This window comes from Lingula anatina, chromosome 1 (assembly GCF_051362555.1).
Source record: "Lingula anatina isolate TDL-2025a chromosome 1, LinAna3.0, whole genome shotgun sequence".
NCBI classification, from domain to species: domain Eukaryota; kingdom Metazoa; phylum Brachiopoda; class Lingulata; order Lingulida; family Lingulidae; genus Lingula; species Lingula anatina.
Genome location: NC_141767.1, coordinates 17,686,239 through 17,709,818, shown reverse-complemented (window position 1 = coordinate 17,709,818; position 23,580 = coordinate 17,686,239). Strand labels below are relative to the sequence as shown.

The 23,580-nt window shown below is 38.1% G+C and overlaps 2 protein-coding genes and 1 long non-coding RNA gene across 7 annotated transcripts in view; all 3 read right to left on the bottom strand.

The window, feature by feature from the left end:
- LOC106178209 (glutamate receptor ionotropic, kainate 2) overlaps positions 1–4,670 on the bottom strand; it is a 46,159-nt gene extending 41,489 nt beyond the window's left edge. For 2 of the 3 annotated variants that reach the window (XM_086999418.1, XM_086999419.1), the window contains exon 1: positions 4,364–4,669. The gene's annotated coding sequence lies outside the window, so the exon portion shown is untranslated. Of the gene's footprint in view, positions 1–4,363 lie in introns of all 3 variants that reach the window. The other variant, XM_013561315.2, reaches the window with a different exon arrangement.
- A 2,215-nt stretch (positions 4,671–6,885) lies between these two features.
- Positions 6,886–12,093, bottom strand: LOC147764032 (uncharacterized). 3 transcript variants are annotated; one of them, XR_015332077.1, is made up of 4 exons: positions 10,845–12,093; positions 9,493–10,525; positions 9,095–9,423; positions 6,886–8,752 (listed from the first exon to the last, which is right to left on the bottom strand). It is a non-coding gene; the product is annotated as an uncharacterized LOC147764032 (long non-coding RNA). The 3 variants fall into 3 exon arrangements; XR_015332076.1 differs by having other exon boundaries at positions 9,743–10,525; XR_015332078.1 differs by having other exon boundaries at positions 9,095–10,525; positions 10,845–11,076; positions 11,146–12,093.
- Positions 12,094–17,815: 5,722 nt separating this feature from the next.
- On the bottom strand, positions 17,816–22,944 carry LOC147764031 (uncharacterized). The gene is made up of 8 exons (XM_087001847.1): positions 22,366–22,944; positions 21,713–22,023; positions 20,882–21,400; positions 20,387–20,641; positions 19,725–20,168; positions 19,256–19,474; positions 18,379–18,900; positions 17,816–18,094 (listed from the first exon to the last, which is right to left on the bottom strand). Exons 2-8 carry the CDS (start codon positions 21,953–21,955, stop codon positions 17,816–17,818), a joined length of 2,481 nt encoding a protein of 826 aa, XP_086857973.1. The 5' UTR covers positions 21,956–22,023; positions 22,366–22,944.
- Between the last annotated feature and the right edge of the window lie 636 nt (positions 22,945–23,580).

Genomic DNA, 23,580 nt, shown 5'->3' with positions numbered 1-23,580 from the left:
GTCTGCCTCGTGAACTGTTCGAGAAAGGACGCACAAACGTCCTCAGGGAAATGCTCAGCGTGAAACGCACGCGGTCAACAGACACCAGAGTGTCATCTGCCAAAATCGTTTTATAGAGATTGGCTTTTTTTGTAAAGTGCAATAAGTATACAGCTCCCTGGCGTCTCTAAGGAGGGAGCACAAAGATAACAATTTTTCCGAGCAATCTTTAGGGAGGAGAGGGGGCGTAGCCCGCTGTACCCCCCCCCCCCCCCCCCGCCTCTCCCCTGGATCCGCTATTGCCAATCAAACCAACCTTGGGAGCTAAAGAAGTGCCTCTGCACTCTTACTTAATTCATGTAGCTCAGAACCTTTTAAATCTTTATACCATTCAACAGAGCAACTGACAAGTGCGTAGTTACATATGCTTTGCATCGCTCATTTTAATCACAAAGAAATTACAATAGTCCCTCAATTTATCGATCTATATTTCAACAAGGCTATCATAAAAACTCCATTTGATTTGTTATTGACCAATTATATTCTAAACTAGAGGTAAACATCCTCATATAGGTCTATGCAGGATGAAAATATGATGGTGGTATTACTTCGGGTTCATTTATATGAAAATCCTAACAGAGATCTATCGTCACATACATTATCATTACACAATTTTTGCGTCGAAATAGGAGCAATCAGCTTTATCCTAATACGTGACAATATTCAAGATGATGCATCAGAGTTTCCACTCGGATTTTAACATTTGGCAATGCTGTGCCACCCACTGCAAATATTAGTAGTAACTTCCAGTGATTATACCTCTTTTTCAGAAAATGTGTGCCATGAAATACCCCTGGGTCTACATGGTTGAAAAGCAGCACCTTATGTGCAATGTAAAGCGCAAAGCTTTTTCCAGTGAATCACATCAAACCTGTCAAATCTAACCAAATGGTCCAGTGAATAAACAAGAATGCGGTATGATTACAATGAGAGTGACATACTAACTATTCACGTCATCTGACATGTTAAGCCCCAGAGAATAGCTTAGGCCTAAGTCACAGATAACTGTTGGAATATAATAAGTTAATCTCTGCCAGAAACAGGCCTCATGAACGATTATTGCCTTTTTTGATCTTGAGTCGCGGGTTTGCGATTGCCGAACTAACGCCTGTGCCCATTATATTATGGTGAGATCGTTAAAAAATTTGTTACGAACACCAAAATATAAACTGCGAACGATTTGGCCAGCTTTAATCCGAGTTCTCACTCTCGCTCTTTACATACGGATTTATTTTATGGACCGCAAACTATTAAAACAAGAATAATTAATGCGCTTTCGATAATCTCAGGCACATACGGACTGTCTTGAACGGGAAGATGAGGGTACTTGTGGTTCCCAGTTTATATTGCGGTGTTTGCAACAAGAATTTGTACGATGGCACCATGAAATCGCGGTTTATGTTGTTAATTCGACGATCACAATCACAAATTTGCGGCTCGAAATAACAAACGATAATTTAATTTGTAAGGCCCGAGAGAAAAGAAAAAGGGTAGCCATTTATCTTTAGATTCAACGGATATCCAGCCACGTTCTTAACATATGCATCCATTGTTTCTTAGTTATCCTGCTACAGTGAAACAGACTGAAGGACAGGCAGTCAGACAAATGAATGCCACTGTCTGATTACATTATCTCCACAACATCGAAGGACATGAATTTTTACCGTGACATCCCTGGGGCTGTTCGACGTTTCCTGTAACTAAATACATGATTGTCCATACATTGCTTTTCTACATTCCGACTATCTATTTAACAATGATCTTAAAATAATGACTTGAACTGACAGGTGTCTACGCAATGGTATTAAATAAAAAACCTGAAGTGAATATATTGCTAGTCTTTTTCTTTTGTAATAGCGTGTACATTCCCCATGAATCGAAGGAAAATTTTAGATCATTTTATCATGAAACCTTATATTTCCTCAGAAGACGTTGGAAATGTTTCGGGACAAATTACTCGCGTGCAAAGGATGCGCCTAAAGAATAATTCAGCCTAATACAGTAATTTTAAACATGATAATGAGAAATTTTCTTAGACATTTGGAAACTAGGATTAATCATAAAAAAGCACATCTGTTAAACACGCAAAGACATAAAATCTTTACGTTGAAGCAAATAATCTTTTCCGGAATAATAATCTAAATGCGTTCTGACGTCTGTGCTTATCATCAACCCATGTGCATTTGTTTCTTTTTTTATTTTTATGTTTATTTACACCTGCAGGCCCGGTAGAAATAACGCACTTTATGTTTATATGAGTTTTTTTATCGAAACTGCCCCATTATTAAGGCGCTTCACACCATGATAAATATCAGCAGCAGTATTATTTTGTGTATACTGCGTTTTGCTAGATTAACACCGTCGATTAAGGCACTGCTGTGTGGCATGGGGAAGAAGGCCACAGAGACCATAAAGAAGAAGAGAGAGAATGCAAAACTGTGTGTGTGTGTGAGAGAGAGAGAGAGAGAGAGAGAGAGAGAGAGAGAGAGAGAGAGAGAGAGATTGTCACAATAAGTTATACTGAGAAAATAACGACCGGACAATTGAGCGTCATTTGCTAGTATAACCTTTTTTTAAAAAAACGAAAGCGTTCTCACTGGAACAAATTCTTTGAGTACATGTCAATATAACAATTTACATAGGACCATATTTGAGTTGTCAATTCTATTGTTGTCAAAACGTTACAACTGATTTATACTATAGCCTGACGTTAAATAACATATTTTGCTGAATAAAGTCCAAACAGCTATGCTGCGATCAATACAAAAATGCAATGAAGGGGATTGTTGTCATTTTGATGACGGTACCCTTGAAGACTGCTTGCACACACACAGTAAAGTTGATAATTAAATTTCCAATAAGGATGGGACAACATTCCATAGAATTAAAGTCACAGAAGAACATTTTGAACAATTTGTGTCTGGATTCATAAATATTCTCGATCGAATTTATCCTATTAGGTACAATACAATCTAAAGTCACTATTGGGCTAGCATAGAAAGTGTATAGCGGTCGGATGGTGGTTAAAGGTAAAATCACCATATTACAGACTTGGGAACATGTTCCTAGTAGGCGATATAGAAAAAAAGAAAGTGACAGTTGAATACCATGTGTGGAAAAGGCCAAATGATCAGCTCCCCCAAACATTACAAGAGAAATTCTAAAACGCATTGTTACAGCATTACGTTTTTGGAACATAATTTGTTAATTATATCACGAAAGCTACTGTTCAAACGTATATATATCAGAAGCAATACCATGGAGAAGTACAGAGAAAACTTCGTTGAAATGAATGCATTATTTGTAAAATATTAGGATCTTAACTTTCTTGTTTTTTCTGTTTTCCTCCAATTTTAATCACGGAGGGTGGATAAAAAGATGGCTGTATCCTTAGTTTTTTTGACTATATCGTCTCTCTTAATGAGTTCTCTTGTGCAATTCACATGTTCATAGCAAATAATATAGCAAATGAAACAATAGATGGAGTTTCATTTAGAACAAGAGAGCACCAGCAAATATACAAGCTCTTAGCTATCCCATTACCATGGACATTTGTGGTAGGAAAATGGTATTGTTATGCGTCTTTTTCTTCTTGAGGACGACAATGAAAGGCTTTTTAAATAATAAGAACGTTTATGGAAAATTGTTAAAAGACCGAATAGATGAAATATTGTACATGTTTTTTTTTTTTTTTTTTTTTTTGATTGTTTTTTAACATGAAGATTTATGGTTAATTGAAGTGTAAATGTGTCATATTTTATGCCTTATATCTAAAGATCACATGAAATATGAATTTTATTAATGACACTCTTAGGCGGCTTAAGGAAATGATATCTTATGCATTGTCTATTTATTGATGATCAATATTGATTACCAAAAGCCTCTGAAGTTGATAAACTTGAAATTTCCTAGAAATATCCCTTTTATGTTGTCAGGCGGAAATCAAAAGGTACTTTGAAAAAATATATATATTTGAGAATGTGGAGGTGCTTCAGTTTATGCAGGTCAACCATTTGCAAGTTGGCTGTACAAATGTTAACTCTCTCTCTCTCTCTCTCTCTCTCTCTCTCTCTCTCTCTATATATATATATATATATATATATATATATATATATGAGTTTTCCTCATGTGGACGCGTATAGTCTTTGAAGGGTGAATAGGGAAACAATAATATCAGATTTCTACAGTTATAATTGTCGATTGTCTCATCAGGAGCGATCCTTCATTCTTGATGATATTCGTCCTTATGGCCCTGCAAGTTATGACAGATGTATTCAATTTTTGAATATGAGAGAAAAAAAATTTACAAATATAAGCCTCTTACCTTAGCAAACCACATCCTGTTGTCGTGGTACTATGACGATTCCCGTGCTTCCATGGCTATGGTGGTTGTCATATGTCCAATAAAAAAGCACCTTAATGGAGAAACATATCCATATGAAGTGTGAAATGGTTTTATATATTATACGTATATGTTTAACTTGTCGTAAGCGTAGTTACACTGTAACGGTGCCCAGTTTTCAGTGTGGTTCAGTTATTGAAAGCGTAACGTGAAATGGTCGACTGTATCCGGTTCAGCATGATTTTACAAGCAAGAACAATTTTGATGTGCATGACAGCGTAAATGATCTATCTTGCAGCCTTGATCAATTGAGTGTTCACATATAAATACAGGACGATAGCCGTTTGCAACATGGATCTTAATTATTTACCTCTTACTGATACATAACTAATGCCGTTACGTGTGTGAAATTGTCACAGCGTAGCGTTAATAGTTAATTAAACACAGAAAGGTGATGCTAATTACCACGTTTAATTACATTACATGCAACCAAAGCGAGCCGAAAGAGGCGAAACACATCTGTCAAGTAAATGTAAAGGAAAACGTTTCATGAAAAATGCAGATCACCTTTGATTGCTTTTTCTATTGATGAAATTTTAATAAGAAAAAAGCATCATATACTGGAGGTTAAATACCGTGCTATTGAAATGTTAATGTGAGTGGTCAAATAACAATTTGATATGTGCACGATTGTTTACAAAGATAATGACGTTTCCAGTTGGATGATCAAAATAACCAAGCCCTATTCTTAGTTATCTCAATAAAGAGTATGTTTCACTGCAAACCAATGAAATCTTTGAAGTTTCCACTAAGCAGCACAGGGAGGAGAGTAAATATCAGAGATGCAGAAACTTTGTTCACAGTGCACTCAAATAATATATTTAACTATCAGGCATATCCGGAGCCATTTTTGTCTCGTCCATCAGCGTGTGCCTCGTTATTTTTTGTATAGATGATTTTACAATTGTGGATCCGACATGAAGGCCCCAGGAAATTAAATAGAAGTAAATTGCACATTGTGTTAGTACAGTTGAACGAGTCTGTCGTTCATCATGCCTACATGTCAGTAATTGATCTCATCTAACACACTCCATAAAGCATTCACCCCAATCGTATTTTTGTTAGGATATACATGTATCCCTTATTTGGCAGAAGACTATGGCAAAATCCATACCTACATAGCATACTGCAAAAAGGGCACTGCTTCGATCAACGCCCATGATTTTGGGCTTGAACCGTGGTGCGTCTTGCTGTCCACTGTGTAGTCTTTGTCTCCAATGAGAACAGTTGTCTTACCTCGGTTTGCCCTGCATGCATGACTGGCGGGGAGAGCTACTCTGCCTCCATGCAAACAAGCATCATGCGCCCATTCCCGGTCACAGACATAACAGACACGAAAACAACGGCCTTCAGTCCCCAGCGGTAGAACATAGGGCATGTCCCTGCAACGTCAACTTGTAGCGAACTTTTGACAAGACAAAGTGGCCTCATATCAACTTTTCAGACCGACTCATGATCAGGTAAAGGAACCACACACACACACACACACACACGCACGCACACGCACACGCACACATGAATCCAGGGTTAAAGTGATAATTCATAGCAATAAAACTAGCATGTTATCCTCGTGTACACTTTTTTCCTTGGAAAACAGTGCCAACTACCTTAATATTTGCATTCATTTCAGAGAGAAATCATCCAGCTGTTTTAAGTGACAGACTCCGGCATTGTTATTGTTACGATGTGGTCTAATGTCAAAACTGCGACAAAAGAATGCTTTAAGACGCAATACAGATATAAACAAAAGAGCAAATGGAAATGAAATAAAACCATGTGTATTAAACTGTCATAATGGCTCGTGTTTATATTACATAAAATCAGATACTACTATACTACATGTATAAACCAGCCGATACGTGGGTCTTGTTGGGGTCTTCGCATGCTATATTACTAAAATAAATTGAACTGAATGGCCAGTTTTCTGACAGGTTTGACTTGGTATAGGACCCACGTGAGAAATAACCAATAAATGTGTCAAATCTTATCATAAAAAAAGAAGTTTTACATAGGCCTACACTTTATTGGTAAAAGTAGGATATCAGATTAAGCCAAAAGTACCTTAACGTACCCGTCCAATAATATAAAGAGGCGTCGGGTTCGTACATCTACGGCGCGATTTATTTATATAAGATAGTTAATTCTAGTAATTTCTAGGGGCTGTAATCCGACTCGGGAAAGGCTAGGTATCGGCTAGAGTTATTGCCGGGGAAAAAAGTTCCGCAACACCGCAGTTTTATTTCCAGAGCCAAAAATATGACAATGTGACAAAAATCGCCAAAACTTAAATTTTAGTGAGATGAGGGGCGATAGAATAGAATGTAATTTCGAATGATAATTAAACGAGCCGCGTGCACATGCATGCAACTCCATTAAAATCAATTCGCAAGTCTGGTGATTATTTTGCCATCTGTAGAAGCCTTCCCTCTTAACGAAAAGAAAAATTAGAGAATATAATTTTATTCAATCTTTATATACAGCAACATTCAATATCAAAAGTACCTTAGTAATAATCAATGAATTACGTAAACGAAATTAATCAATAAATGTTACTATGATTGAAAGTTTGAAGATTTCCATTCCTGTCTTTATCATCTAACATCAGAACGCATACAGTCCGATAATGCTGCTCTTGTGGCTGGAAGCTGGTACCCGATGCCCGCGGGGAAAAACCCGTCTAAACCCTTCGTGGGGAATGCCGGGAAAGTGCCCACGCCCGAATACTTCAGTCTTTATATCATGATAACTTTTATTGACACGACGCCTAACGGTTCAATAATATCGTCCCGTTTTAGACAGCGTGGTGCAGCTGAATAAACTTTCTCTCGTAACTACAAACTTTTCTCTATATACTCTATACTGGTACACAAGATGAAGCACAAGTATTTGCCAAAGTAATTTCTACAGAAAGAGATGCTAAAGCCAATTGAGACACATTTACTAGAGACTTAACACAATTAAACCGAGGCTAATTTTAACTTTATCTAGGGGATGAAGTCATAAAGTGATTCTACCCTTTTACAACTTAAAACATCCATCAAAACTTGAACATAGTTCTTTCTAATGATGAGCATAAAAAAGTTCAGGTAATATGATTATTACTCAGACACCTCAACGATTAAAACTAAACCGACATCTAACTCGGTTTAAACTAAGTTTCTCAAATGTAACTTTGCCCTGCAATCGCAACTACCTGTATGATACAAATTTTAATCTTAAAAAAGTTAAGCAAGCTTGCTTTGAAATATTTCAGATCTCACATTAAACTACACTTTATGGCCGTCTATGTAGATTTCAATGCGAATTTTTTGATCCGGAGGAAAAAAGTGCATATGTGATGAATTGGACATATTTGTCAATTATAACACTTGAGAAAATCATAATATTAGTAATATTAATAATTTGTGATGTTCTATCTTGAGAGATAACTGTGTGCACCCAGCCATCTCTCACGAGGAGCAGACTGTACAAAAAATATAATGAAATATTTTCTCAAACGTAATATATTTCATTATATTATAGATTTTGCACAAGCTGTCAATGTAAAACCTCTTCATGTAAAAGCATTTACATGAAGTCAGATTTTACAAAGATGCGATGGTTAGTTGAGATTAGTGTGCGGATTATGATCTTCTCAAACGCTATACTGACGAACAATTCCACATCAACAGCACAAATTTGAAAAATGACTACATCACTAAGAATGAAATAAACACAACCGACCATAAGTGGTGGTAACACCAATGTTTTGTGAGCAAAAAACCATCTGCATTTAGAATGTGGATAAAGCAACTGGATATTCAATTTTATTATTTTTTAAACAATTATTATAATAACTGTAGAGGCAGACAAGCTTTTCATACAGAACCACAATTTATCTTATTCAATTGATCACTTATGGAATTATGAACGATCAGTTTTTTCTTAAGCTATTGAAATAAAACGTTTCGCTGTTATAAGTGAAAAAAAAATAAAACTTACTAAATGCAATTACAATTACACCCAACTCGTATCTGTGACCCATGAACCGCAAAAATTCTCAACATCCAAAAGACTCGAGTACATTATTAGATTGTATTCCTCTTAAATTCAGTATATAGCTCTTCATTACCGTTCCACATTCTCTAAAAAATTTTTGCAGGCAAGCTGTGTCCTTAAAAACCAAGACTGCTAGGACGTCCGATCATCAATGAAAGTGGCTACAGAGGCTCGTTGCTAGCGCTATATAGTGTTTCACATCTTGGACATTTAGGCTAGGTTTGATGTTATCTGCGTTCGGGCATTATTTCTGGAAAATTGTCCTTCCGTAACCTACAAATGAAATGTAACACGTTCACAAAATATCAAAAGCAATTGATATCTTGCAGTTAATGCAACAAAGAACATGCATGATACAGGTATTTACATACCGTTAACACTAATAAGTATTTTGATATTCCATAATGCTTTGGTTCTTTACATGATTATTTTATTTTACTTTATTTTATTTTATTTCCATAATACAACACAAGAAAACCACATTATGATTAAGAAGAGTGCTTAGATTCTACAAAAAGAAAGTGACTAGAAAATAAGAGGGATGAAGGAAGGCATATGAATCACGAAAACGCCTAACGATCTAAACAATATAAACAGATGAAAATACAAGTTCACCTGTACGATTGCCTTTTAGTATCACAACCGTTACACTGAGGGTGAGGTTGGAGGGGGGTTGTAGCTCCTGGACTTAGTCGATGCTCCCCAAATCCGGCTCGTAAACAGACCATGGCAGGACTCACTGGACGCTTTCCCAATGCAGCCACCTCGTAGACAGACCATGGTAGGACTCACTGGATACATCCCCAGTGCAGCCACCTCGTAGACAGACCATGGCAGGACTCACTGGCACCAAGGATTGATCGAAGTAGCTGAAGTGCAGATGTGTCCCTCTTCTCCTTGCAGTTGTCAGTGGTAGCTCCATCGAGAATCACCATAATCGAATCCTGTTAACAAAAAGAAAAACGGATTAATGCCTTTTCTAACCTATGTCAGCACTCTGCAGTCAGGCTTACCTTTAAGAGGTTTCACTGTCATATGCCTTGGACGCTCCCCAACTGCAGCCATCTCGTAGACCCAGAATATGGCAGGACTCGCTGCACCAAGGATTGATCGAATGAGCTGAAGTGTATATGTGGCCCTCTTCCCTTTGGAGTTGTCAGTGGTAGCTCCATCGAGAATCACCATAAGCAAATCCTGTTAACAGAAAGAAAAACGGATTAATGCCTTTTTCAACCTATGTCAGCACTCTGCAGTCAGGCTTACCTTTAAGAGGTTTCCATCTCATATGCCTTGGACGCTGCCCCAGTGCGGACACCTTGTAGACAGACCATGTCAGGACTAGCTGGATACATCCCCAGTGCAGCCACCTCGTAGACAGACCATGGCTGGACTCACTGGCACCAAGGATTGATCGAAGTAGCTGAAGTGCAGATGTGGCCCTCTTCCCCTTACAGTTGTCAGTGGTAGCTCCATCGAGAATCACCATAATCGAATCCTGTTAACAGAAAGAAAAACGAATTAATGACTTTTCCAACCTGTGTCAGCACTCTGTAGTCAGGCTTACCTTTAAGAGGTTCCACTGTCATATGCCTTGGACGCTTCCCTACTGCAGCCATCTCGTAGACCCAGAACATGGCAGGACTCGCTGCACCAAGGATTGATCGAATGAGCTGAAGTGCAGATGTGTCCCTCTTCTCCTTGCAGTTGTCAGTGGTAGCTCCATCGAGAATCACCATAATCGAATCCTGTTAACAGAAAGAAAAACGGATTAATGCCTTTTTCAACCTATGTCAGCACTCTGCAGTCAGGCTTACCTTTAAGAGGTTTCCATCTCATATGCCTTAGACGCTGCCCCAGTGCGGACACCTTGTAGACGGACCATGTCAGGACTAGCTGGATACATCCCCAGTGCAGCCACCTCGTAGACAGACCATGGCAGGACTTACTGGCACCAAGGATTGCTCGAAGTAGCTGAAGTGCAGATGTGTCCCTCTTCTCCTTGCAGTTGTCAGTGGTAGCTCCATCGAGAATCACCATAATCGAATCCTGTTAACAAAAAGAAAAACGGATTAATGCCTTTTCTAACCTATGTCAGCACTCTGCAGTCAGGATTACCTTTAAGAGGTTTCACTGTCATATGCCTTGGACGCTCCCCAACTGCAGCCATCTCGTAGACCCAGAATATGGCAGGACTCGCTGCACCAAGGATTGATCGAATGAGCTGAAGTGTAGATGTGGCCCTCTTCCCTTTGGAGTTGTCAGTGGTAGCTCCATCGAGAATCACCATAATCAAATCCTGTTAACAGAAAGAAAAACGGATTAATGCCTTTTTCAACCTATGTCAGCACTCTGCAGTCAGGCTTACCTTTAAGAGGTTTCCATCTCATATGCCATGGACGCTGCCCCAGTGAGGACACCTTGTAGACGGACCATGTCAGGACTAGCTGGATACATCCCCAGTGCAGCCACCTCGTAGACAGACCATGGCAGGACTCACTGGCACCAAGGATTGCTCGAAGTAGCTAAAGTGCAGATGTGTCCCTCTTCTCCTTGCAGTTGTCAGTGGTAGCTCCATCGAGAATCACCATAATCGAATCCTGTTAACAAAAAGAAAAACGGATTAATGCCTTTTCTAACCAATGTCAGCACTCTGCAGTCAGGCTTACCTTTAAGAGGTTTCACTGTCATATGCCTTGGACGCTCCCCAACTGCAGCCATCTCGTAGACCCAGAATATGGCAGGACTCGCTGCACCAAGGATTGATCGAATGAGCTGAAGTGTAGATGTGGCCCTCTTCCCTTTGGAGTTGTCAGTGGTAGCTCCATCGAGAATCGCCATAATCGAATCCTGTTAACAGAAAGAAAAATGGATTAATGCCTTTTCTAACCTATGTCAGCACTCTGCAGTCAGGCTTACCTTTAAGAGGTTTCACTGTCATATGCCTTGGACGCTTCCCTACTGCAGCCATCTCGTAGACACAGACCATGGCAGGACTCACTGGATACATCCCCAGTGCAGCCACCTCGTAGACAGACCATGGCAGGACTCACTGGCACCAAGGATTGATCGAAGTAGCTGAAGTGTAGAAGTCGCTCTTTTCCCCTTGCAGATGTCATTGGGAGCTCTATCGTGAATCGCCATAATCGAGTTCTGTTAAAAGAAAGAAAAACGGATTAATTACTTTTCCTACCTATGTATGTAATAAAAAGAAACCTGGAATGCATGAAAATATGTGCTGTGGCACTACAACAATATAGCCCATAATAGCAGAAAGCCGATGAGTATCCTACGAAGATTCCTGAGCGACGATTCCTCGTGAAGAGAAGCGAAGGTTTTAGCTGGCCAGCTTAGAGAAACGTCGAATCCACCGTCCAGACAACTGCGTGATCGTCGATGAGCGAAGCGTTGACTTGGGACGAGGAAAAGATTCGGAGAAATGTGAATTGACTCCTGTGTCCTTTTTTGCTTGATACGGGGCGCAGTATATGACATCCTTCCTGTTGCTCCAGATCTGCTTGCGTTGAATGAACGCAATTTCAAAATCCCGCGCTTTTATGCTTTCAGTGATGTAAAGTCACATGGTGGCGTTCCAGTTGTCACTAATGATCAACTTGTTTATAGGGGGTGGCGTTTGATAGTGATGCTCATAATTGATTTTAATATCTGATCAACATGTACATTTTATTAACTACATTTATTTTGATTATTCTATTTATCATTTTATTTTAATAAGAGCAATGCGCATTAGATAGTGACTTCGAAATGTACAGGTAATTTTGATGACAATTTCTGAGCAACATACCTTCTCCCCATAATTATAATGGACACGATGTCCGTTAAACTGGATCAGGTAGACGCGAACATCTCGCAGGCCACTATAGTAAGTGCGTATTCGAACACTGATCCAAGATGTGGATAATGTAATAGGTTGTAAGGTGACTGCATTTTCAAGGCAGTCCCAGGGAACATGTTTGTTTTGATTGTAGTGAATCAATTGAAAGTACTCTGGGCTTAGCATATACAGCCACCTCTGTACCTTGAAATACATGTTGTAATCGTGTTATTCTGAGAAATGAAAAACAAGTTAGGCCTTTTGTGTTTTTACGAAACGAGAGAAAATAGCAGTAGGTCAAATGAAAAATCTTGATTTACTTATGCCAGGCAGTAGAAACAAATGAATATTTTTCATATATAGCGTCTACTAATATAGGTAATAATTAATAGCGGACGCCTCCCTTCATGACTTTCTCATTTATGCGTTTACATTTTCCCCGAAAACCTCAGTTGAAAACTGCACTAATACACTTTTAACATTGTTATAAGTCTGAGTGGTCACTGGCATCCTTTCACGTCATACTGGCGATCACATCAACCTAAATTGTCGAACACTAGAGCTTACGTGTTAATAAGCCAATTGCTTATTATCAATGTTTTCATGGCCAGGCAAACAATAGCTCCATTTGTGTGTTTTTTCAGTGAGGTGGTCTTTGACTCGACCCTGCTTGAAAATCGGGACTTGCTTCGCCTGCCACGAGAACACTCACTGTTTCTCCATACATAGGTCCATTTCACATTTAAAAAATTTATTAAGTATTATCGAGAGAAAATATGTTTGTCTATGTGAGAAGATGTACTGCGGTACCCGAGCGTTCATGTTGAAAAGATGTACTGCGGTACCCGAGCGTTCATGTTTATAAATAAATAACTAATAAAAGTATCTCTATAGACAATGATGACTTGCTTCAATTACAGTAATAAGAGATTACAGACAGTTGTTTATATTCCATAGGGTTTGTTAAGAAATTAATGAATGTTAACAATGTAGAGTATTGATGCTATGGATATATAACATGAGAAGTGCATGTCAATCATCCGGAGTTTCAGAGACAACTAGACTTTTATTCTCAGTGATTTTGTAAGTTTAAGTAACACCCTAAGAACCACAGGTTGGTCAAAACTTTTCTATTATCCGGATGCCTGTGGGGTTACAAGTTTTCTTCCAAACTTTGAAACTCGGGGTTAACTGTATGAAAGGTAAGCTCCAGAATACTGTAAGCTTGCCTCTGTTATCAAATTGCCCCATGTGAGCGCACTCAGAACAGATGATCCACCGACTAAATATGGCCAACTCCACTTAAAAAGCGATACTGCTAATTCCCTAATGGTCTCCCCGCTCCACATGCTCCATCGCTGCAAGGATCTAGCATTTAAGCCTCGGAGCTAGTTAGTCTCCTATTCTGAATGGTGGCATAGTAAGACAAAATGTTCGCAATTAACATTTTTCTTTAATGTGGGACATTGATGGAACAAATTTATTATTTTACTGTTATGATAAAAAAGGGGAAAAAGAAAAGGACAAAAAAGATTTTGTTTTCTTTTTAATTATGTACTATACAAATTCAGCTCAGGTATGTCTATACATTGGCCATCATTCCGTCTGAGTATGAGTCTGAGTCTTGGTATGTGAGACGAATAAAATATTTTCAGGTTTACAGGATTTTTCCCTTTATTCAAAATCATAATCATCCATGATATATTTGTATAAATGTTGCCGTCATCATGACCATGGTCGTAGGGAACCCGTTTTACTGCATGTTGTACTCATCCAGACGCTGACTAAAGCAAAAGTTAGACACTTCTGATGGAATGAGAGAATGGAAAAATGTTATTTTTCAAAAAAAAATCTCTCTCTCTCTCTCTCTCTCTCTCTCTCTCTCTCTCTCTCTCTCTCTCTCTCTCTCTCTCTCTCTCTCTCTCTCTCTCTCTCTCTCTCTCTCTCTCTTTCTTGTATATATATATATATATATATATATATATATATATATATATATATATATATATATATATATATATATATATAGACACACACACACACACACACACACACACACACACACACACACATATATATATAACGCTGTGGCAGGTGCATTGGCAGAATTTTAGAACATTTTCTCGTTTATATGAATAATTAGATATATTTAGATTTTTCATGAATACGACAACTTATTTCTATATTTTTCGATATTCTGATTTTTCTGATATGCAGTTAATAAACATATATTAATAAAGGAACAAAAATCACAGATGTCTTTCATTATTCATTTATATTTTATTTTTTAATAATATAAAAATTTTTAATTGCAGGCTTTAACGCAGCCTTAAAGGGTAGGCCCTACATTATTTTTTCGTACAAAAGATGTAGGGGCCAGATTTTTCAGAAATCTTATTTACTACATGTATTTATAAGCTATGAATAAATTATTTTTTATATCTTTACTAAATATTTGGAATGAAAACAACTAGGCAGAATTCACTTAAAATTTTATTTTATTATTTCAAAAAATTCAACATGTTTATACATAAATATCGTAATCTGTCAATTGGGACAGAACTTTATGTAATAAGATGTAGAAAGGAAAACGGTATAACTGTCATAACATTCAAATTCCTCCCAATGTGTTTAATGAATAAAAAATAAGTCGTACCGTTATAAAATGATAATGTCTTTTTTGTATTGGTAACTTTTCTCTAAAAAAATTAATAAAGAACACACACATACATACACACACACACACACACACACACGATCACACAAATACACACACGAGGAAGCTTGTACATGTACTTCTCTGGATGAAGTCAGTTGTTCACAAATTATAACGTGGAAGAGCGCATGTGCTTAAAAGAACAACAGCATTCTTATTTCCTTTCTTTTTCTTTATTGTATTTATCTGTTGTCCGATAGCTTCATTTCTATTAAAATCATGACTCTCACTTGAAGGCAACGGTGTTGTTTCAACAGAAGTTTGTGTGTGGATTAAATCTATATTTCTCTGTTCAGGGGCTGTGTCTTTTTGCAAAGTGGGCGCCTTCTTTTCCTTACAGGGTGTGTGGCATTTAAGCTCCATTCCGGGAGAAACACCTTCAGATTTTGAACTTCTTATCTTCCTTTCGTGTGCTTGCTGACATTTGATGATTATATCCCAGTCTAGATAATTCAAGTCAGCCACGTTGTAATTATGTTCTAAAATATATTGTTTTTGGAAGAAGTTGACAAACTTATAGAGCTTCATATTACTGTAGAAATATGCCCGTCTGTTGTATTCCTCGGAATCACGAAGAGCAGCATCCTGTTGTCGACTTACATACCGCTTTGTGTCTATGCCCGAGGCGTTGGACGTTCGCCTGTCCAAACTTTGCTCTTCTGGGGCAGTAGACGAGCAAGCAACGGAAGAGAGAGAGGGAGCACGACTCACTGAAGTTTCGGTAAAATCTGCCACGTCCCAGATTAAAGCAAGTTCTCGTAAAGCGGCATGTCGCGCTCGAAAGGCTGCTCTCTTCCATTTTTCTCTAACTGTTTTTGCTGTCTTCACACATGCTCCTTCACTGTGCTTATTCCCAACTCTCATTTTAGCCAACTGGGCTAAAGTTCTGACATGTCTCAGGCTGTTATGAAATATACATAAGAGTTTATCACGTCGAGACTTCATTTCCTGGTACTCGTGGAACTTTTTCATATAGATCAGCTCTAAATGTCCCCCTGTAAGATATAAATCGCTGTACCATGTACTAAAGTCCTCCAAAAACTGTTCGCGTATAGTGAAAGAGGAGCATGCTTTCTGGATTGACGTCGATTCCTTCTGTTCTCTCTCTGGCAAATGTGTTACTTTCTGTATCTGAACGTCCCTGTTATCCTTCGTTAAAGCTTCCTCGGTTTTGGTCATTTTTGTTCCTCTGGTATTACACGCTTCCGCATCTTGGCGCTCCTCTTTCGTTTTTGCATCCTTTCGATTGGGATTCACTTCTCTTGAAATGATCTCTGAATCAACCTCAGTATCCAGGCAAGAGGGTTCGAACTTGGACTGCTTTGTGGCCAAACTATTTATGCTAATTTCGACGTCTGCATGCCGGATAATCGAAGTGTTTGCTTTCCTTTTTGGTCGTGCTCCAGTAGCGTTTTTATGCCCATTTTCTATTGGAAAATTTCCGACCGTCAGAACCCCTTGCTTGCTATCTGTTTGTTTCATAATGCATTCTGATATTTGTGGTTCATGTTTGGTTGTAGCTTGTTTTTCTGACTTCAGGTTAGAACATTTCTCTGCCTATAACAAAAACGACAGTACATTAGTAACGCTAATCAATAAGGGTTTTGTTTAAAATTATGATAAGAAAACAAGGACCAAAAATTCAAAAAGTATAAACAAACCAATGATAATTTTAATGTCGTATCTGTTTCTTAACCTTTTTTGTGTTAGATTTAATTTTTTCCCTGCTGACGTGTTGGACCAGCGGAATAAATGGCTTTGTAGCATTTTGGTTTCGCACCACTTCATTTCTCTGTGCTTCTTCTCGTACTTTTAATAAGCTGGCTTTACTTATAACTTGTTTTCCAGATGGTAGATTTGGTGGCTTGGATTTCTCCTCCTGTAATAAGAACGTCACTAGATTAAATACACATAGTCCAAACAGTATAAGTCAGTTGTTCTCTTACCCTATATTCACCATTTACCTTAAAGTCATTTGCCTTTAACGTGAAAGCTTCGCCCATCTCGTTCAATTTATTTTAAAAAATAGCCCTGTTTAAAATAATTTTTAATTAAAAGGTCTGTGGGTCTGTGAGGATGTTGATTTTTAATATATATTTTGAGTTTCATTTAATGTCGTACCTGCAGGGTTTTGACTTCGTTTGTCGGGCTGGTTTTAACCCACGTTTCTCTGTTGCAAGGTTTAGCCATGGGAAAGCCAGGCTTCCCGACATTTTGCTCTCTCACCCCTTCTAATGTCCGTGCTTTTGCGACAGGTCCCATTAATAAAATGCTGGGGTCTTTCAAATCTAAGCTGTTCAAGGGGACGAGATTTTCTGGAGAGACAAGTGGTTTTTCTTCGAAACTCCGTCTTAGCAAAATTATGCTTGGATCGACGTCTAAAGGAAAATTCGAACGACTCGGAGTCTCACTGTTGATTTGTGATGGTTCTTCTTTCCCCTCATCTTTCGTGCTGCTATCTTTAATCATTGGTACTTCAGCTTTGGAGATGTCTAATTCTAATGACTGTTCTGTTTCAGCTACTCGTATACCGCTCCGGAGTTTCTTGATCTATATTAAAAGTTGAAATTGCATCATTAATGATCAAGTAAATAACAAGGTTTCAGAAAGGATGGAAAGGTACTCATGAACAAAAAAGAACATTGTAAAAAAATCTTGAAGAAAGTTACTCATAAGAGTGTATGTATTTATGACTCCTAAAATGTATTGCACCACTAATAATGGAAGATGCAAATATCACAAAGCTGGTAAAATGAACATCACAAACTCAACGAAAAGGGGTGTGTGGTTAATTGTTCACCTCAGTTTCCAGCAAAGTGGCTTTAATCTGTATTTGTCCCAATGCCAAAGAGGAACAGCTTTGGATGCACGGAATTTGATTTGTTACGCGTCCCTCTTGCTTCGGATTTTGATTGGTACTATATGTATCCGCTTCCTCTTTTCCGTCATCCCTGTTTCTTTTAACCCTTTTTTCTTCGTCAACAATAACAACGCTGGCTTGGGCGACGCCTGGTTCACTGTACTGCTTGATTTCAGGTATTTTCAAAAGGCCTTTGGTTGTCTTTGCCTTAATCAATAATTGACAATGGCTTAATTGTGATTAAGAATACAACAAGTTCTTTGTAAAGGTAAATATTTTAATGAACAAAATGAAATAATAACGCCTTTATAAATGATATTGGCTTATTACTGATCAAGTTTACAACGAGTTTAAAAAGATGAAAAAGTTTCATGAACTAAAGTAAATTATAAGGCACGTCTTCAGCAGAAGATTTCTAAAACAACTAAGAATATTACTTATTAAAGAGCGGGCAAAGCTGCTAAAGGTAAGAAATTGGCGTCATTGCTTACCCCAGTTTCCGACAAAGTGGTTTCAATCTTTATTTGTTCAGAGGTCAAAGATGTACTATTTTGGATGCAAGGAACTCCACAAGAAACGCCCAGATTCTCTTTCTTCGCATTTCGATTGAGGTTGTCCTGGTCGTTGCATTCGGGTTTGGTCGCCACAGTTGGAAGAGCCGTGTGGAAGGACTTCTGTTGCACGGTGTTGGACACAGCTTCAGCTTTAGGCGGCGGGCTCTCAACAATTGATGTCACTGAATTTTGTGCCATGAATCTGTAATTGGGCAGGGATGTTCTCACCAATACAATCGGTTTCTTTCCGTTTTCACGGCTCTTTGTAAATTTTGGGGTTTTCCTTACACCGCCCGTCTCTTTCGATTTTTCTGATGGATCGTATTTGGCCAAAGGAGGAAAGTCGTTTTCTGCTATTAGTGCTTCAGGGGTAACATCTGCCGAGGCTTCTGCCTTTAACACTTTGTCTTCTCGCACTTGTTTTTCTGATGGCAGATTAAGGTACTTGAATCTCCCTCGCTGTAATAAAAATGTCAGTCGCCTAAATATACGCATTCTTAATATAATCAGTTACTAGTACATGTAATTGTTGCCTTCGTCCTGAGAGGTGCATACGTGCGGTTGAAATGACTTGCCACTGAGCCATGCATATTTGTTGCCTTAACCAGAACTTCGCCCATATCATCCAATTAATTTAAATAACCATATTTAAAAACATTTAAAGAAAACTATACTTTTTGAACCAAAAGAAATACATAATAATAATAATTATTATTATTATTATTATTATAATTATTATTATTAAAACAACAAATGCAAACAAAATTCAAATACATTATTTACGGGACCTATTGCCTTTCAGTTAATGTCGTACCTGCAAAGGGCTGGTTTTAACCTGCTTTTCTCTGTTGAGAGTTTCAACCATGGGAACTTCGTGCTTCACGACATTTTGCTCTCTCGTCCCTTCTATTGTTTGTGCTGTACATACCGGACCCATCAATAAAATGCTAGGGTCTATCCAGTCTTCTTTGATAGAGGACACGGCATGGTCTGATGACACAAGTGTTGTTTTGGTGGACTTGGATTTTTCCACCTGCAACGAGAACGTCAGTAGATTAAATATACATATTCCAAATATAAATACATGTAGTTGCTACTACACGGTAGCTATTCTTTTCATCCCAAGAGGGACACACGTTAGGAAGCAATGACACGTTACTTGCCTTCACCTGAGGTTTTTCATGAATGAAATCACTTTCACAAAAACGACGGGTTTTGAGCCAAAATAATTATAAAAACAAATCCAATTTACGATACCGACTGCCTTTCATTTAATCTCGTACCTGCAGGGTTTTTACCCCGTTTTCCGGGCTGGTTTTAACCTGCTTTTCTCTGTTGAGATGTTCATCCAATGGGACGTTGTGCTTTCCGGCATTTAGCTCTCTCGTCCCATCCAATGTTCGTGCTGTACATACCGGTCCCATCACTAAAATGCTAGGGTCTATCAAGTTTTCTTTGATGGAGGAAGCGGCATTGTCAAGGAAGACGACTGTTTTTCCACAGAAACTCCGTCTTAGCAAAATTATGCTTGGATCGACGTCTGTGAGAGAAATAGAAAGATTTGGGGTCTCGCTTTGGGTTTGTGATGCTTCTTCTATCCCGTCATCTCCCGTGCTGCTTTTAAACTGTGTTTTGTCTCCAACCACAAGTACTTCGACTTTGGAGATGTCTAGCTTTCTTGAATGTTCTGTTTCAGTTATTTGAGAACAGCTCTGGATTTTCTTGGCCTATATTTATAAAATTGTCTCATTAATGATTAAGTAAATTACATGTTCTTTATCATAAGGTTTTTAGAGAAAAAATACAGAAAAACTTATTCATGGCCCAAAAATGCACTGTACCACTTATAAGTGAAGATGCAAATATCACAAAGCTGGTAAAATGAACATCAGAAACGTTTGGTTATAAAACAAAGAAAAATGGGCGTGTGTTAGTAATTGTTTACCTCAGTTTCCAGTAAAGTGGGTTCAACCTTAATTTGTTCCGGTGTCAAGGAGGAACGGTTTTTGATGCATGGAGTTTTGCAGTCTACATCAACACCCCCTTTCTTCACACTTTGATGAAAATTATCTGCTGGCTTTTGCCCGTCATCCGTAAACTGTTTGTCTTCGTCAACAGTAACAACGCTGACTTGGGTGACGCCTGGCCCACTTAACTGTTCGGTTTCAGGTATTTCCATTAAGTTTTTGGATTCCTTTGCCTAAATGAGAAATTGATAATGGCTTATTAGTCATCAACTATACAACGTGTTCATTCTAAATATTAAAAAGTCTAGATGAACAAAAGGTTAGGTTTTTTACAAGAATGATTAAAAATATGACTGAAAACAATATATGTATTAAAACTAGTATGAAATCTAATCCATCGGTTATGACGGAGCAGTCAGCTATATCAAAGCTTCTTAAGGGAAAAGGTTGATGTCATTTCTTTAATTGCTTACCTCAGTTTCTGGCAAAGTGGGTTCAGAGGCCAAAGATGCACTAGTTTGGATGCAAGAAACTTGGCCCAGATCCTCTTTCTTCGCATTTTGATTGATGCAGTCCTCGGCATTGTATTCGGGTTTGGTTGCCACAGTTGAAAGTGGTGGATGGAAGGACTCCCGTTGCACGGTGTTGGCAACAGATTTAACTTTAGGAGCCGGTTTCTCAAAGGGTGATCCACCAGAATTTTCTGTCATGAATTTGTAATTGGGCAGGGACGTTCTCACCAATACGATTGGTTTCTTTCTGCTTCCACACTTCTTCATTGATTTTGGAATTTTTGTTACATTGTCAATGCTTTTTGATTCTTCTGATGGATCACATTTGGACAAAGGTGGAAAGTCGCTTTCTGTTAGAGCTTCTTCTGTTACATCTGCCGAGGTTGCTGTCTCTAACTCAGTGTCCTCATGCAGTTTTAATATAGCTTTGGTCACAACGTGTTTTTCTGATGGCAGATTGGCGGACTTGGTTTTCTCCGCCTGTGGTAAGAATGTCATAAGATTAAATATGCATATTTCAACAATTATAAGTTAGTGATCATTAATGGTCAAGTAAATAACAAGCTCTAAAAATGATGAAAAAGTGTAAATGAACCAAAGGACATCACCAGGTCTTCATCATAAGTTAATTTAGTGGAAACTTTAAGAAAAAATACTTATCAGAAATAATGCATTTGCGCCATAAATGTATTGTACCAAAAATAATAGAAGATGCAAATATGACAAAGCTGGTTAAATGAACACCAGAAATGTAATGTATGGTTATCACCTAAAGGGTTATTTATGGCTTACCACTGTTTCCAGCAAAGTGGCTTCAGTCTTAATTTGTTCCGTTGTCGAAGAGGAACTTTTTTGGGCGCACAGGATGTTAGGAGTTACATCCATGCACTCTTTCTTCGCATTTTGATGGAGACTATCCGCTACATCTTTTTCGTTATCTGTGCTTCTTACAAATTGTTCATTGGCGTCAACTGTAACAACGCTGGCTTTGGCGACGCCTGGTTCAATTAACTGTTTGGTTTCAGGTTTTTTCATAAGGCTTTTGGTGATCTTTTCCTTAATAATTAATGATGGCTTGTTAATGACCAAGCATACAAAAAGGTCTGTATAAAGATGAAAAGTATGAATAAACAAAATTAAATCAAAACACTCAAATAATTCCTATTGGCTTAATTTACTGATCACATGTAGACCTACAGTGAGCATTTTTTCGAAAACTTTGATGCAAAACAGTGAATTATTACGGACGTCTTACAGCATAAGATGTTTACAGAAAAACTAAGGATGTTACTAATAACAAAATGTATTATAACTCATGAAATCAGATTCATTGATTATAACAGTGGATGCAACCATTACAAAGCAACTACAACGAACATAAAAATCGCTTGGTTGCAACCTAAAAAGGAAAGGATTTTGCTGTTTCTTTTTCCTTTATTGCTTACCTCAGTTTCTGGCAAAGTGGGCTTAATCTTTATTTGTTCAGAGGTCGAAGAGCCACTATTTAGGATGCACAGATCTTCACATACAAGGTTCAGGTCCTCTTTCTTCGCATTTTGATTGACGCAGTCCTCGGCGTTGTGTTCGGGTTTGCTCGTCAGTATCGGAAGTGTCGGACAGAAGGACCTATGTTGCTCGATGTCGGCCACTACAGCTTTAGCTTTAGGTGACGGTATGTCATGATCAACAAGTGATGCATCCGAGTTTTGTGTCGTGAGCTTGTATTTGGGTAAGGAAGATGTTCTCATCAAAATGGTTGGTTTCTTTCCGTTTCCACGTTTTTTCTTCGATTTTGGGATTTTTGATACACCGCCAGTCTCTCTGGTTAGATCATATCTGGGCAACTGATAAAAGCCATTTTCCATTATAGCTTCTTGGGTTACAAGAGAAAGATTAAGCTGATCATTATCTTTTTCATCTGCAGAGGCAGCTACCTTAAAGTTCTTGTCCTTTCGCACTCTTAATAAACTGGCCTCGGTCACAGCATGTTTTTCCGATGACAGACTGAGTGAATTCGACTTCTCCATCTGTAATAAAAATAATCACCAGGTTAAGTTAAATATAGGCTGTATATACATTATTAGTTACTTGTTCTTTGAACCCGAGAGGAACAAAGTCGCAATGTCACCGCGTCACTGAGTCCTGTATCTTACCCCTACCTCGCCCATTTTATCCAATTCATTTAACATGATCATGTTTAAAATCAATTTTAACCTACGTATAGTAGCTAATATTTCTGATATCTCTTTTAGATCGTACCTGGTTTATGACCCTATTTGAAATGTTTTTAATGCTTTCTCTGCTCAGGTGATTAACCACTGGAATATCAGGCTTTTTAACATTTTTGTTTCTCTTCCCCATATTTTTCTGTCTTTCTTTTCGCACTTTTGATAAGCTGGCTTTGGTTGCAGCGCGTTTTTCCGATAGCAGATTGGGAGACTTAGATTTCGCCACCTGTAATATAAAAACGGCATTAGATTAAATATACATATTAAAACATCATTACTTACTTAATCTCTTTACCCAAGAGGGACATATGGTCGCAATGATACAACGTCACTGAGATCTGTCTATTACCATTAGGAATTCAATTTACGATAACTATTTCTTCCATTTAATGCCGTACCTGTAGTGTTTCTGCCTCTTTTGTCGGGCTGGGT

Excerpts from the sequence above, each read along its gene's own strand:
- LOC147764031 (XM_087001847.1), bottom strand. The coding sequence starts at position 21,955 with ATGAAAAAACCTGAAACCAAACAGTTAATTGAACCAGGCGTCGCCAAA. Across the intron at positions 21,401-21,712 it reads CCACTTTGCTGGAAACAGTG|GCGGAGAAAACCAAGTCCGC; the intron begins GTAAGCCATAAA and ends TTCTTACCACAG. Across the intron at positions 18,901-19,255 it reads TTAAAACCAGCCCTTTGCAG|CGAGGGAGATTCAAGTACCT; the intron begins GTACGACATTAA and ends TTTTTATTACAG.